The sequence below is a fragment of the Pongo abelii genome, chromosome 13 (assembly GCF_028885655.2).
Source record: "Pongo abelii isolate AG06213 chromosome 13, NHGRI_mPonAbe1-v2.0_pri, whole genome shotgun sequence".
Classification (NCBI taxonomy): domain Eukaryota; kingdom Metazoa; phylum Chordata; class Mammalia; order Primates; family Hominidae; genus Pongo; species Pongo abelii.
In genome coordinates, this window is record NC_071998.2 from 128,712,421 (window position 1) to 128,727,927 (window position 15,507).

Sequence of the window (15,507 nt, forward strand, 5' to 3'; positions counted from 1 at the left end):
GGCAGTGGGGCCTTCTGGAGGGTCCCCAGCCCAGAAGGCTGTGGGGAGGTGGTGTGGGTGGCCTCCTGGGGGAACCACCTGGACCCCTGGCTGACCACCCTCCTGTCAGCCCTGGGGGCTGCACTAAGCCCCCTCAGGTGCCATCACCCCCTCTTTGTCCCCAGCCTGGGTGTCGTGCTAGGCCCACCCACTGCTGAAACTTGCCCTGCGGTTCCATGACCTGCCTGGAGGGCCCGTCTTCCTCCAGAGCTCTGGGGCTGGGCCCCTCCCGCCACCTTGGGAGCGGGGAGGAGGTCCTTCTGTACCCTGCTTGCCTGTGTGACATGGGGGTGCCAAGCGTGGGAATGGGGTCTGGGCTGAGGCAGACAGAGCCTGGGAGGGGTGGGGTCTGTGGCCGCTGCACCTCTTCCTGTCTTTTCCTCTGTCCATCAACTGAGCACAGAGAATGTGAGGGTCTCCAGGCCCACGGCAGGAGTAGGCGGCACTGGGGCCCCCAGGCTGGATCTTGGGTCTGGGCTCTGAAGCCCCTGTCCACGGCAGGCTCCAGGTGCTGAGTGTGAACGCCAGGGGCAGCTGTCCTGGAGCCCACTCTGTCCCCTCCTCGAGAACCCCCTCTTGGACCCCTGTCCACTGGGCTGGGGTCCACCACCCTCCCCAGGGTCCCTGCCCAGCCCCGCAGGGCTTCCCAGGCCCCCATGAGCTGGGCCCCGGCTGCCGGCACCCCCCTCAAACCCCCCATAATGGCCAGCTCTGCCCGGGAGCCCTTGGAGGCAGGGTCACCACAGCCTCCTGGGATGCCCGCTTCCAAGGGGCTGACGCCACTGTTTCAGAACGTGTCTCCGTGGGGGCTGCAGCCCGCTCCCCAACCATGCTGGGGGGGTGGGGACTGGGGACAGTAAAAATAGACGGTATGTCTGGCCATGTCAGGGGTTCATGGTAAGGGTTTTTTTTTAAGCTTGAGCTTCTTTGATAAAATATTTTCCCAGGGTAGACGGCACTGGGAATGTTCCCCACCCCCACCCTGCCCCAGAGGGCACGGCCCCGCCCTCTACTTGAGACCTACAGCCCCTGTGTCTTCTTCTGTGGGTAGGCCGGTGGGCCATCCTCGCTCGAGGGGAGACCCTCCCTGCCTGGCTCAGGGGCACACGTGGGCAGATGCTACCAGAAAGCCGGCACCAGCAACCCCAGTGCCCAGGAGTCCCACCGCTCGGGGTCCCTGCTGAGTGGTGGGGCTGGCGGTGGCCACAGACCCCTGGCCAGGTCCCTGGCCCAGCTTTGGGCTCAGCCACGAGCGCCGCTGCTCACTCCCTGCTGTGTGCCCACCGTACCACCCAGAGAGCACCCCAGCCTTGCTCTGGGAACCCTGCACGTTGAGTGGGCTTTCCCTCCGGGAACGGCACCAAAATAGCAGAAGGAAGAAGAAAATGGAAAGTCAGCCCGGCGGCAGGCGCTCTCCAGGGAGGTGGCCAGCTCTGGCCGGAGCTAGGGGACAGCGGAGGCTGTGAGCCTCAGACCCTGTGACCAAGCCCAGAGCCATGCCCCGTGGGCAGCTCCAGGGCGGAGGGCCGATCTCTCCTGCTGCGTCAGCCTGAGCGTGCCGCTCTCTGCTGGCTGGTGATGGCCAGCAGCCCTCTGGTGTCCAGATGGGTCCTAGCCAGCCCAGCCCTGTACTGTGGCCGCAGAGGCAGGGCTGGGGTCTGCAGCTGCGTGGAGCTGGGCCTGCGTGGTCCCTGGGCCCAGCCTCCATTGTTTTGCCCGTGCCCACCTCTTTGGCCCTGAGGATGGGCCTGTCTTCACCTCTGGGGTAGGGATGGGGCAGCCAGTGTGTGGGGTGGCTGATCAGTGGTGTTCCCAGCTGCCTGCTCAGGCCAAGCTTCCAGGGTTCAGCTGGGAGCACTGAGGCTGCAATGCTGCTGGAGCGGGTGGTGGGAACGTGGCCTGAGCCTGCCCAGCCCTAGGAAGAACTTTCTAGAGCACATGGTCATCACGGACGTGTGGCTTGGGGCCCTGGCCCTCCAGGCCCTGAGCACCTCTCGGGACTCCAGAGCCAAGGAGGCAGGTGTGCACATGGGACCCTGGGCTGCGGGCACTGGGCCACCAGCCGGCTGAGGCACTTGTGCAAAGCAAGCTCCATTCCCCTACCTGGTGACCTGGAAGGCCGGCTTCAAATGTAGACATTTCAGCTTCTCAGAGACCCCTTTCTTGCCCTCCTGGCCCCATCGCGCTGGCCCTGAGGGACCCTTGTGCACATGGTGGGCCGTCTCCCAACAGCTCTCTGTCACCTGCCCAAGGGCATCCTGCTAGGGCCCAGCAGGGTCCCCAGCCCCGAGAAGGGCCTCCTTCCCACCTGGGCTCCCACCTGAGGCCGCATGTGGCCCATACACGTGGGGCTCTGCACGGACCAGCACCGGCTCCTGCCAGCGCTGCACCAGGGGTTCGGGTTCTGGTGTGGCTGCCGGCATGTGCTCTGCTCCCAGGCCGGGGCGGGCAGGGGGAACGCATGGTTCTCTCCTCACCGCGCACCACCCAGCATCTGTGGGATATGCACACAGAGAGACGCATGTGTCCGCAAGGCCCCTGGCCGGGCAGTCCGTGGGGCCAAGGCAGCCCACCTGCCCCTTCCCCACGTCCTGGCCCCACACGGAGGGGCTGGCACAGGTGGCAGGTCGCTGCCTGGGGCTGCAGCCAGGGCTCAGGGTACCCTCCAGGCCAAATTCCCCACCGGCTGTTTGCAGTCTGTCAGACGCAGATGCTCCTTCCCTCACTGCCTTGGTCCTGGACGGCTGGCGCTGCCGTCTCCAGCCTGGACACTTGCTGGCTCCCGATGGGGGTGCAGCTCTGGCCTTAGCCCCTCCCAGGCCTGCTCTACCTGCAGCCCCCCTGGGCCTGGCGCTCCTGCTTACCACAGCAGGGGTAGCCTGGGGGTTGCAGGGTGTGGGTGGCAGAGTGGCATCAGAAGCCTGGAGCTGCCAGTAGCCAGCAAAGGGGCAGGGCGGACATGGGTCAGGGCGGCCCCCACTGCTCAACCCCCGCCACCCCCATCCCATCCACTTAGCCAGGCCAAAGTCCGCCCTTCTGCCTCACACCCTGGACACCCTTCTCCATGCAGGGCTTGGCGGCCCCTCCGTGCCTGGCCTGGGTCCTCAGGGGCGCTCCCCAGCACCCGGCTGCCCAGGGCTCCAGCAGGGGTTTCCTCCCAGCTACCCAACTTCCTGTTTTCTCAAGAAAATGCAGCAGCCGATTCTGAACAGCTCATTAACATGCCTCCCCAGGCGTCCCGGACATCCTGGGGTCTTTACAGCGCTTGCCGGCCTGAGCACAGACAAAGAGAGGCAGCGGACGCGGTTCCTGCCGCCCCTGGAGCCCAAGGCTGCAGGAGAGGCCCCTGGAGCACACTTCCTTGCCACCTGAGGCAGAGACTGCGGTCCCCACAGGGCAGTGGGGTCAGAGGGTCAGACTGCACCCCCAGGCCAGGGGCAGTGGGAGGTCCAGGGGCCTGTGTGTTCAGGTGCCTGGCCGGCTGCGGATCCGAGCCGGAGCTTTCCCTCTTTCCTTCCTGCTTCAATCCCCGCCAGGCCCAGCCTGAGGCTGTGGGGGCAGAAGGGCGGTAGCAGAAGGCCTAGGCCCGCATCTGTTTCTGCTCAGCCAGGTGGGTGCCCCTGAGGACCATGGGGTGGAGCTGAGCTCAGGGCCCCTCCCTGCCCAGCCCAGGCGCCAGCAGGGACCCTGACAGTGGCCTCCATGAGGGGATCTCCCTCCATGAGGGGTTCCAAAACTTCCCCCAAAATTGGGGTTGGGAGGCTGGGATTACTCACGCCTGTCATCCCAGCACTTTGGGAGGCCGAGGCAGGAGGATCACCTGAGGTCAGGAGTTCAAGACCAGCCTGACCAACATGGTGAAACCCTGTCTCTACTAAAAATACAAAAATTAGCCGCCCGTGGTGGTGGGCACCTGTAATCCCAGCTACTCAGGAGACTGAGGTGGGAGAATCGCTTGAACCTGGGAGGTGGAGGCTGCAGTGAGCTGAGATTACATCACTACACTCCAGCCTGGGCGATGGAGTGAGACTCCGTCCCCCCTAAAAAACCCTAGGAAACAAAACTGGGCTTGGTGGAGCAGACCCGACCTGCTGCTCCAGGCGGAATATTGACGTAGCCCTAACTCCGGAACATTCTGGAAGCAGCCCGTACCTCCACCAGGAGCTGCCGAGAGCCAGCACAGCCCACGGTCCCCCTTGCTCCCGTGTCACCCACGGAGACCCCGGCGCCTGGCGTGGAGGGGCAAAAGGCAGCACCAACTCCCCCCAGCCTGGCCATGTCCAGGTGCCCAGTGGGCTCAAGCCAGTCGGTGTGGGGCATGGCAAGCTTGGACAGTGCAGCCCTGGGCAGGTGGCTCAGCCCAGTCCCCTACTGGGGACAGGAGAGGAGGGAGAGAGGTGAGTTGGGCTTTGGTGCCCCCACCAGCCTCCTCTATGGATCTCCACCGGGGTGCGGCAGTTCCCACTCAGGGGTTCTGTTGCCCAGACCTTGCTAGACGTCACCAAGCAGACGCAGGCTGTCCTGCGTGTTGCTTTGGAAAGTGGGACCCACCCAGTCTGAAGGGACTTCCACAATTTCCCTCGATTCCTTCCAGAAGCCCCATGGGAGCCAGAGAGAATTCCCCAAATCCGAACCAATGCCTGATTGGAGCTGTCCCCGTGGCCATGCCGGCCTGCACTAGGGATGCTCTGCTGACGCCTCAACCCAGACCCACGAGGGATGCTCTGCCGACGCCCCACCCCGGACCCATGAGGGATGCTCTGTCGACACCTCACCCCGGACCAGGGATGCTCTGCCGACACCTCACCCCAGACCCACGAGGGATGCTCTGCCGACGCCTCACCCCGGACCAGGGATGCTCTGCCGACACCTCACCCCGGACCCACGAGGGATGCCCTGCCGACGCCCCACCCCGGACCCACGAGGGATGCTCTGCCGACACCTCACCCCGGACCCACGAGGGATGCCCTGCCGACGCCCCACCCCGGACCCACGAGGGATGCCTTGCCGACGCCCCACCCCGGACCCACGAGGGATGCTCTGCCGACGCCTCACCCCGGACCCAGGAGGGATGCTCTGCCGACGCCCCACCCCGGACCCACGAGGGATGCTCTGCCGACGCCTCATCCCGGACCCACGAGGGATGCTCTGCCGACGCCCCACCCCGGACCCACGAGGGATGCTCTGCCGACGCCCCACCCCGGACCCACGAGGGATGCTCTGCCGACGCCTCACCTCGGACCCACGAGGGATGCTCTGCCGACGCCCCACCCCGGACCCACGAGGGATGCTCTGCCGACACCTCACCCCGGACCCACGAGGGATGCTCTGCCGACGCCTCACCCCGGACCCAGGAGGGATGCTCTGCTGACACTCCACTCAGGACCGCAGCAGCCCCCCAAGGCATGTGGGTGTCTGGGTGGGGGTGGGAGCAAGAGGGTTGCTCCTTTTCATGGCTCCCGTGAGCAGAGCAGAGGGCGTGGCAGGTGCCTCTGCCGTCCACCACTATCCAGGGTGGGGCGCACCTCCCTGGACACCCCCGTAGCTCCAGATCTTGTGCCAGCCCCAGGTAGGACGGGGTGCGCAGGACCCACCTGGCAGCGGCTGAAGATGTCTGCGTGGGTGACGCGCACGTTGAAATGCTTGAGCACAGCCTTGGCCTGCTGCTGGGCCTTCAGGGAGCAGTCAACCGAGAGGCAGCGCCCAGCCCCGACCTGGGCCCGGAGCTGCAAAAACACGGCTCGGCTACTGAGGGGCAGTGCAGAGCCCAGCACCTGCCCAGGCCCAGCCTGCCTCTGCCAGCATGGGGCAGGAGCCTTCTCTCGGCCCACCAGGGGTACGGCAGAGGCACTGGGGGTCAGCCCCACATCAAGCTGACCCTGAGGTGGGGGTGGCCGAGGGGCTGGGGGCTTGGGAAGATGGGGCTCAGGCCCACTGAGCTCATCTGTGGGACACTCACCTTGTGGAATGGCTGCCCCGACGTCAGGATGATCCTCCCCTCCTGCCTGGCAACCTGTGTGGGAGGGGCGACCAGCACGTAAGGGGGGCAGCTCTGTTCTCCTGGACTGGGTCGCCTCTGCTCACCGCCCCCTAGCTCCCCGGATCCTGGCCCTGCCCCAGGCCCCTTTTGTCCTCCAGGGTGGCCTCTGCCTGGGGTCTGGGTGGTGAGGAGCCCTCTGCCGGGTCCTGGGTGTCGCCTCATTGTATAGATTTAATCTTAGCACCACACAAACTTTTTTTTTTCATAATTACAAACAAAATTGAATTTAAAAAGCCATCCCTCAAAAGCAGAAGAAAATGAAATACATAAAACATACACAGAGGTATTCCAAGAGACTCTGTAGAGATTTGAAAACACAGTAACTTGCCCCTAGCTCATAGGGAGCCAACTACACATCAAAAATGAAGAAAACCCTGCACTGACGAAGCTCTGGGTGACAGTGTCGACGTGGCTCTTCCAAAGCTTTGTATGAACTGTGGCATAAAACCGATGGATCATTTTGCTGATTTTGTGAGTATGAGAGTTTTCAGCTGACAAAGGAGATACAAAATTAAAATTAAGGATATATATATATATATTTTGTTTGTTTTGTTTTGTTTTGTTTTGTTTGTTTTAGATGGAGTCTCGCTCTGTTGCCCAGGCGGGAGTGCAGTGGCGCTGTCTTGGCTCACTGCAAGCTCTGCCTCCTGGGTTCACACCATTCTCCTGCCTCAGCCTCCCGAGTAGCTGGGACTACAGGTGCCAGCCACCGCGCCTGGCTAATTTTTTCTATTTTTAGTAGAGACGGGGTTTCACTGTGTTAGCCAGGATGGTCTTGATCTCCTGACCTCGTGATCCGCCCGCCTCGGCCTCCCAAAGTGCTGAGATTACAGGCGTGAGCCACCGTGCCCTGCCAAAATTAAGGATATTAAGCTTACAAGAAAACTCCAGATCTGAATAGAAAGCTTCAGTATGAATTTCTGATGTATGTTATATATATTTTTAAAAGTGTATTTCTGCACAGTCCATTGCAAAGGCCTAGAGATAAGACCCAATCCCATCGCTGGGAGTGCCCTGTACCCAAAACTGGTTTCTACATACATTTTACACTAAAAGGAGCCCGAGCTTTTTGAAGAAATGACTGATTCCAGATCTAAGGTAGAAATGCAGACAATGAGGCCGGAGCGTCTAGACCCTGCAGAAAGCAACGGTGAAGAGCCAAGTGTCACATCCGAGGACTCAGGAGCCAGCGGGGCTCCTACATCACAGGGAGGCAACGTGCCAGCCAGGGAACAGGTGCGGAGGAGGACACAGGACACCTTTCTATGCATTCAGAATGGTTCCTTAAAATCATTAGTTAACTTTTTTTTTTTTGAGATGGAGTCTCACTCTGTCGCCCAGGCTGGAGTGCAGTGGCACAATCTCGGCTCACTGCAAGCTCCGCCTCCCGGGTTCAAGCAATTCTCGTGCCTCAGCCTCCCAAGTAGCTGGGACTACAGGCATGCACCAGCACACCCAGCTAATTTTTGTATTTTTAGTAGAGACAGGGTTTCTCCATGGTGGCCAGGCTGGTCTCAAACTCCTGACCTCAGGTGATCTGTCTGCCTTGGCTTGCTAAAGTGCTGGGATTACAGGTGTGAACCACCACACCCGGCCAAATCATTAGTTATCTTTAAGAGTGCAAGACCAACTCAAAAACATCAGAGCTAATAATATAAAACTCTTAGAAGAGGCTGGGCAAGGTGGCTCGTGCCTGTAATCCCAGCACTTTGGGAGGCTGCGATGGGTAGATAGCTTGAGTCCAGGAGTCCTAGACCAGCCTGGGCAACATAGCAAAACCCCATCTCTGCAAAAAATAAAAAACCTAGCCAGGCGTGTCTGTAGTCCCAGCTACTTAGGAGGTCGACGTGGGATGATCACCTGAGCCGGGAGGTCAAGGCTGCAGTGGGCCGTGTTTGCACCACCAGACTCCAGCCTGGGCTACAAAGTGAGACCCCGTCTCCAAAAAAAAAAAAAAAGACTCTTAGAAGAAGACACAGGGGAACACTTCCTGGCGCTGTATTTGGCCAGGATTTCTTCGATATGACACCGCAGCAAAGGCAGCAAAAGAAACACTGGAGTGACTGGACCCTCATTACAGTGAAATGTACACGTAGGACATTCTGGAGGAATAAAACACCTCAGGGTGGAGACGTTGGTATTTGCAAATCACGTATCTGACGAGGGGTTGATATCCAGAGTATAGGAGGAACCCTATAATTCAACAACAGAAAAACAAATAATCCAGTTTAAAAATTGAAGGGCAGAGCGCAGCGGCTCACGCCTGCAATCCCAATACTTTGGGAGGCTGAGGCGGGAGGATGACCTGAGCCCGGGAGGCTGAGGCTGCCGTGAGCTGTGATCGTGCCACTGCACTCCAGCCTGGGTAACAAAGTGAGACCTTATCTCAAAAAGAAAAAAAAAGTTGGCAAAGAACTGAAATAGACACTTTTTCAAAGATATACGCGTGGCCATTAAGCACATGAAAGATGCTCAACATCATTCGTCATTAGCGAAATGTGAATAAAAACCACAGTGAGACATCACATCCATTAGGGTGGCTTCTATAAAAAAAAAAAAAGGGAAATAAATGTTGGTGGGATGTGGATAAACTGAACTCTCATGCGTCACTGGCGGGAAGGTAAATGGTGTGGCTGCTGTGGAAAACAGTGTGACGGTTCCTCAAGAAGTTAAACACAGAGTCAGTAGAGGATTCAGCAGTTTCACCTTTAGCTGTATATGCAAAAGAACTGAAAGCAGGAACTCAAGCACATCCTCATACATCAGTGTTTGTAGCAGCCACATTCAGAATAACCACAAGAGAGAGGCAACCCAGGGGCCCATCCAGACAAATGGAAACACAACGGGGTCCGTCCTGCAACAGAATGACGGAACGTCATCCAGCCTCAGAAAGGAAGGACATTCAGGTCGGGCGCGGTGGCTCACGCCTGTAATCCCAGCACTTTGGGGGGCTGAGGCAGGTGGATCACAAGGTCAGGAGATCGAGACCATCCTGGCTAACATGGTGAAACCCCGTCTCTACTAAAAATACTAAAAAATCAGCCGGGCGTGGTGGCGGGCGCCTATAGTCCCAGCTACTCGGGAGGCTGAGGCAGGAGAATGACGTGAACCCGGGAGGCGGAGCTTGCGGTGAGCCGAGATCGTGCCACTGCACTCCAGCCTGGGCCACAGAGTGAGACTCTGCCTCAAAAAAAAAAAAAAAAAGGAAGGACGTTCTGACACAGGCTACGTCGTAGATAAACCCTTACGACACGCCGAGTGGAAGATGCCAGACACAAATAGGCAGATACTATATGATTCCACGTCTGCGAGGTACCTAGGACAGGTCAATTCATAGAGGCAGAAAGTGGAACAGTGGCCACCAGGGCTAGAAGGAGGGGAGGGGAGATAACTATTGGTACGGAGTCTTTTTTTTTTTTTTTTTTTTTGAGACAGGAGTCTTGCTCTGTCGCCCAGGCTGGAGTGCAGTGGCACGATCTTGGCTCACTGCAAGTTCCGCCTCCTGGGTTCATGCCATTCTCCTGCCTCAGCCTCCTGAGTAGCTGGGACTACAGGCGCGCACCACCACACCCTGCTGATATTTTGTATTTTTAATAGAGACAGGGTTTCACCATGTTAGCCAGGATGGTCTCGATCTCCTGACCTCATGATCTGCCCGCCTCGACCTCCCAAAGTGCTGGGATTACAGGTGTGAGCCACCACGCCCGGCTGGTATGGAGTCTTTGGGATGATACCAAGTTCTGGAAAGGGGTGGTGGTGATATGTGATATAGTGAATGTGCTAATGCCACTGAATTGTACACTTACAAAAGGTTAAAATGGTCAATTTCGTGTTATGTATGTTTTACCACCAAAAGGAAGAAAAAAAGGAACACAGAAAGTAGTTACTTCGTGGTGATAACAAATATACACCCATATGATGAGTAAAAACAACCAATATATACCCATATGATGAGTAAAAAACTAATATACACTCATATGATGAGTAAAACAACTAATATACACCCATAAGATGAGTAAAAACAACTAATATACACCCATATGATGAGCAAAACAACTAATATACACCCATATGATGAGTAAAAACAACTAATATACATCCATATGATGAGTAAAAACAACTAATATACACCCATATGATGAGTAAAAAACTAATATACACCCATATGATGAGTAAAAACAACTAATATACACCCACATGATGAGTAAAAAACTAATATACACCCATATGATGAGTAAAAACAACTAATATACACCCACATGATGAGTAAAAAACTAATATACACCCATATGATGAGTAAAAACAACTAATATACACCCACATGATGAGTAAAAACAACTAATATACACCCACATGATGAGGAAAAACAACGAATATACACCCATATGATGAGTAAAAACAACTAATATACACCCACATGATGAGGAAAAACAACCAATATACACCCACATGATGAGGAAAAACAACTAATATCCACCCACATGATGAGTAAAAACAACGAATATACACCCACATGATGAGTAAAAACAACTAATATACACCCACATGATGAGTAAAAACAACCAATATACACTCATATGATGAGTAAAAACAACTAATATACACCCACATGATGAGTAAAAACAACTAATATACACCCACATGATGAGTAAAAACAACCAATATACACCCACATGATGAGTAAAAACAACTAATATACACCCACATGATGAGTAAAAACAACTAATATACACCCACATGATGAGTAAAAAACTAATATACACCCATATGATGAGTAAAAACAACTAATATACACCCACATGATGAGTAAAAACAACTAATATACACCCACATGATGAGGAAAAACAACGAATATACACCCATATGATGAGTAAAAACAACTAATATACACCCACATGATGAGGAAAAACAACCAATATACACCCACATGATGAGGAAAAACAACTAATATCCACCCACATGATGAGTAAAAACAACGAATATACACCCACATGATGAGTAAAAACAACTAATATACACCCACATGATGAGGAAAAACAACGAATATACACCCACATGATGAGTAAAAACAACTAATATACACCCACATGATGAGTAAAAACAACCAATATACACTCACATGATGAGTAAAAACAACTAATATACACCCACATGATGAGGAAAAACAACCAATATACACCCACATGATGAGTAAAAACAACTAATATACACCCACATGATGAGTAAAAACAACTAATATACACCCACATGATGAGTAAAAACAACTAATATACACCCACATGATGAGTAAAAAACTAATATACACCCATATGATGAGTAAAAACAACTAATATACACCCACATGATGAGTAAAAACAACTAATATACACCCACATGATGAGTAAAAACAACGAATATCCACCCACATGATGAGTAAAAACAACTAATATACACCCACATGATGAGGAAAAACAACCAATATACACCCACATGATGAGTAAAAACAACTAATATACACCCACATGATGAGTAAAAACAACGAATATACACCCATATGATGAGTAAAAACAACTAATATACACCCACATGATGAGTAAAAACAACCAATATACACCCACATGATGAGTAAAAACAACTAATATACACCCACATGATGAGTAAAACAACTAATATCCACCCACATGATGAGTAAAAACAACGAATATACACCCACATGATGAGGAAAAACAACCAATATACACCCACATGATGAGGAAAAACAACTAATATCCACCCACATGATGAGTAAAAACAACGAATATACACCCACATGATGAGTAAAAACAACTAATATACACCCACATGATGAGTAAAAACAACTAATATACACCCACATGATGAGTAAAAACAACTAATATACACCCACATGATGAGGAAAAACAACCAATATACACCCACATGATGAGGAAAAACAACTAATATCCACCCACATGATGAGGAAAAACAACGAATATACACCCACATGATGAGGAAAAACAACCAATATACACCCACATGATGAGGAAAAACAACTAATATCCACCCACATGATGAGGAAAAACAACAAATATACACCCACATGATGAGTAAAAACAACTAATATACACCCACATGATGAGTAAAAAACTAATATACACCCATATGATGAGTAAAAACAACTAATATACACCCACATGATGAGTAAAAACAACTAATATACACCCACATGATGAGTAAAAACAACGAATATCCACCCACATGATGAGTAAAAACAACGAATATACACCCACATGATGAGTAAAAACAACTAATATACACCCACATGATGAGTAAAAACAACGAATACACACCCATATGATGAGTAAAAACAACGAATATACACCCACATGATGAGGAAAAACAACCAATATACACCCACATGATGAGGAAAAACAACTAATATCCACCCACATGATGAGTAAAAACAACTAATATACACCCACATGATGAGTAAAAACAACTAATATACACCCACATGATGAGTAAAAACAACGAATATACACCCACATGATGAGTAAAAACAACTAATATACACCCACATGATGAGTAAAAACAACTAATATACACCCACATGATGAGTAAAAACAACTAATATACACCCACATGATGAGTAAAAACAACGAATATACACCCATATGATGAGTAAAAACAACTAATATACACCCACATGATGAGTAAAAACAACTAATATACACCCACATGATGAGTAAAAACAACTAATATACACCCACATGACGAGTAAAAACAACCAATATACACCCACATGACGAGTAAAAACAACTAATATACACCCACATGATGAGTAAAAACAACCAATATACACCCACATGATGAGTAAAAACAACTAATATACACCCACATGATGAGTAAAAACAACTAATATCCACCCACATGATGAGTAAAAACAACGAGTATACACCCACATGATGAGTAAAAACAACGAATATACACCCACATGATGAGTAAAAACAACTAATATACACCCACATGATGAGTAAAAACAACTAATATACACCCACATGATGAGTAAAAACAACTAATATCTACCCACATGATGAGTAAAAACAACGAATATACACCCACATGATGAGGAAAAACAACGAATATACACCCACATGATGAGGAAAAACAACTAATATACACCCACATGATGAGGAAAAACAACTAATATACACCCACATGATGAGTAAAAACAACTAATATCCACCCACATGATGAGTAAAAACAACGAATATACACCCACATGATGAGTAAAAACAACTAATATACACCCATATCCTGAGTAAAAACAACTAATATACACCCACATGATGAGGAAAAACAACTAATATCCACCCACATGATGAGTAAAAACAACGAATATACACCCACATGATGAGTAAAAACAACGAATATACACCCACATGATGAGTAAAAACAACTAATATACACCCACATGATGAGTAAAAACAACTAATATACACCCACATGATGAGTAAAAACAACTAATATACACCCACATGATGAGTAAAAACAACTAATATACACCCACATGATGAGTAAAAACAACTAATATACACCCACATGATGAGTAAAAACAACTAATATACACCCACATGATGAGTAAAAACAACTAATATACACCCATATGATGAGTAAAAACAACTAATATACACCCACATGATGAGTAAAAACAACCAATATACACCCACATGATGAGTAAAACAACTAATATACACCCATATGATGAGTAAAAACAACTAATATACACCCATCCGATGAGTAAAAACAACGAATATACACCCATACGATGAGTAAAAAACTAATATCCACCCACATGATGAGTAAAAACAACTAATATCCACCCACATGACGAGTAAAAACAACCAATATACACCCACATGATGAGTAAAAACAACCAATATACACCCACATGATGAGTAAAACAACCAATATACACCCACATGATGGGTAAAAACAACGAATATACACCCACATGATGAGTAAAAACAACCAATATACACCCACATGATGGGTAAAAACAACGAATATACACCCACATGATGAGTAAAAACAACTAATATACACCCACATGATGAGTAAAAACAACTAATATACACCCACATGATGAGTAAAAAACTAATATACACCCATATGATGAGTAAAAACAACTAATATACACCCACATGATGAGTAAAAACAACTAATATACACCCACATGATGAGTAAAAACAACTAATATACACCCACATGATGAGTAAAAACAACTAATATACACCCACATGATGAGTAAAAACAACCAATATACACCCACATGATGAGTAAAAACAACCAATATACACCCACATGATGAGTAAAAACAACCAATATACACCCACATGATGAGTAAAAACAACCAATATACACCCACATGATGAGTAAAAACAACTAATATACATCCATATGATGAGTAAAAACAACTAATATACACCCACATGATGAGTAAAAACAACCAATATACACCCACATGATGAGTAAAACAACTAATATACACCCATATGATGAGTAAAAACAACTAATATACACCTATACGATGAGTAAAAACAACGAATATACACCCATACGATGAGTAAAAAACTAATATACACCCATATGATGAGTAAAAACAACTAATATCCACCCACATGATGAGTAAAAACAACTAATATCCACCCACATGACGAGTAAAAACAACCAATATACACCCACATGATGAGTAAAAACAACCAATATACACCCACATGATGGGTAAAAACAACCAATATACACCCACATGATGGGTAAAAACAACGAATATACACCCACATGATGAGTAAAAACAACTAATATCCACCCACATGATGAGTAAAAACAACTAATATCCACCCACATGATGAGTAAAAACAACCAATATACACCCACATGATGAGTAAAAACAACTAATATACACCTATACGATGAGTAAAAAACTAATATACACCCATAGGATGAGTAAAACCAACGAATATCCACCCACAGGATGAGTAAAAACAACCAATATCCACCCACATGATGAGTAAAAACAACCAATATCCACCCACATGATGAGTAAAAACAACCAATATACACCCACATGATGGGTAAAAACAACGAATATACACCTATACGATGAGTAAAAAACTAATATACACCCATAGGATGAGTAAAACCAACGAATATCCACCCACAGGATGAGTAAAAACAACCAATATCCACCCACATGATGAGTAAAAACAACCAATATCCACCCACATGATGAGTAAAAACAACCAATATACACCCACATGATGGGTAAAAACAACGAATATACACCTATACGATGAGTAAAAAACTAATATACACCCATAGGATGAGTAAAACCAACGAATATCCACCCACAGGATGAGTAAAAACAACCAATATCCACCCACATGATGAGT

At 49.7% G+C, this 15,507-nt stretch overlaps 1 protein-coding gene across 9 annotated transcripts in view; it reads right to left on the bottom strand.

Annotated features, from left to right (window-relative positions):
- Positions 1 to 15,507, bottom strand: part of EXD3 (exonuclease 3'-5' domain containing 3) — a 125,115-nt gene that overhangs the window by 10,630 nt on the left and 98,978 nt on the right. For all 9 annotated transcript variants that reach the window (XM_054521277.2, XM_063714587.1, XM_063714588.1 and 6 more), the window contains 2 exons: positions 5,999 to 6,052; positions 5,634 to 5,765 (listed from right to left, as the gene is read on the bottom strand). In XM_054521277.2, the coding sequence (XP_054377252.2) occupies positions 5,634 to 5,765; positions 5,999 to 6,052 (186 nt within the window). The remainder of the gene's footprint in view (positions 1 to 5,633; positions 5,766 to 5,998; positions 6,053 to 15,507) is intronic.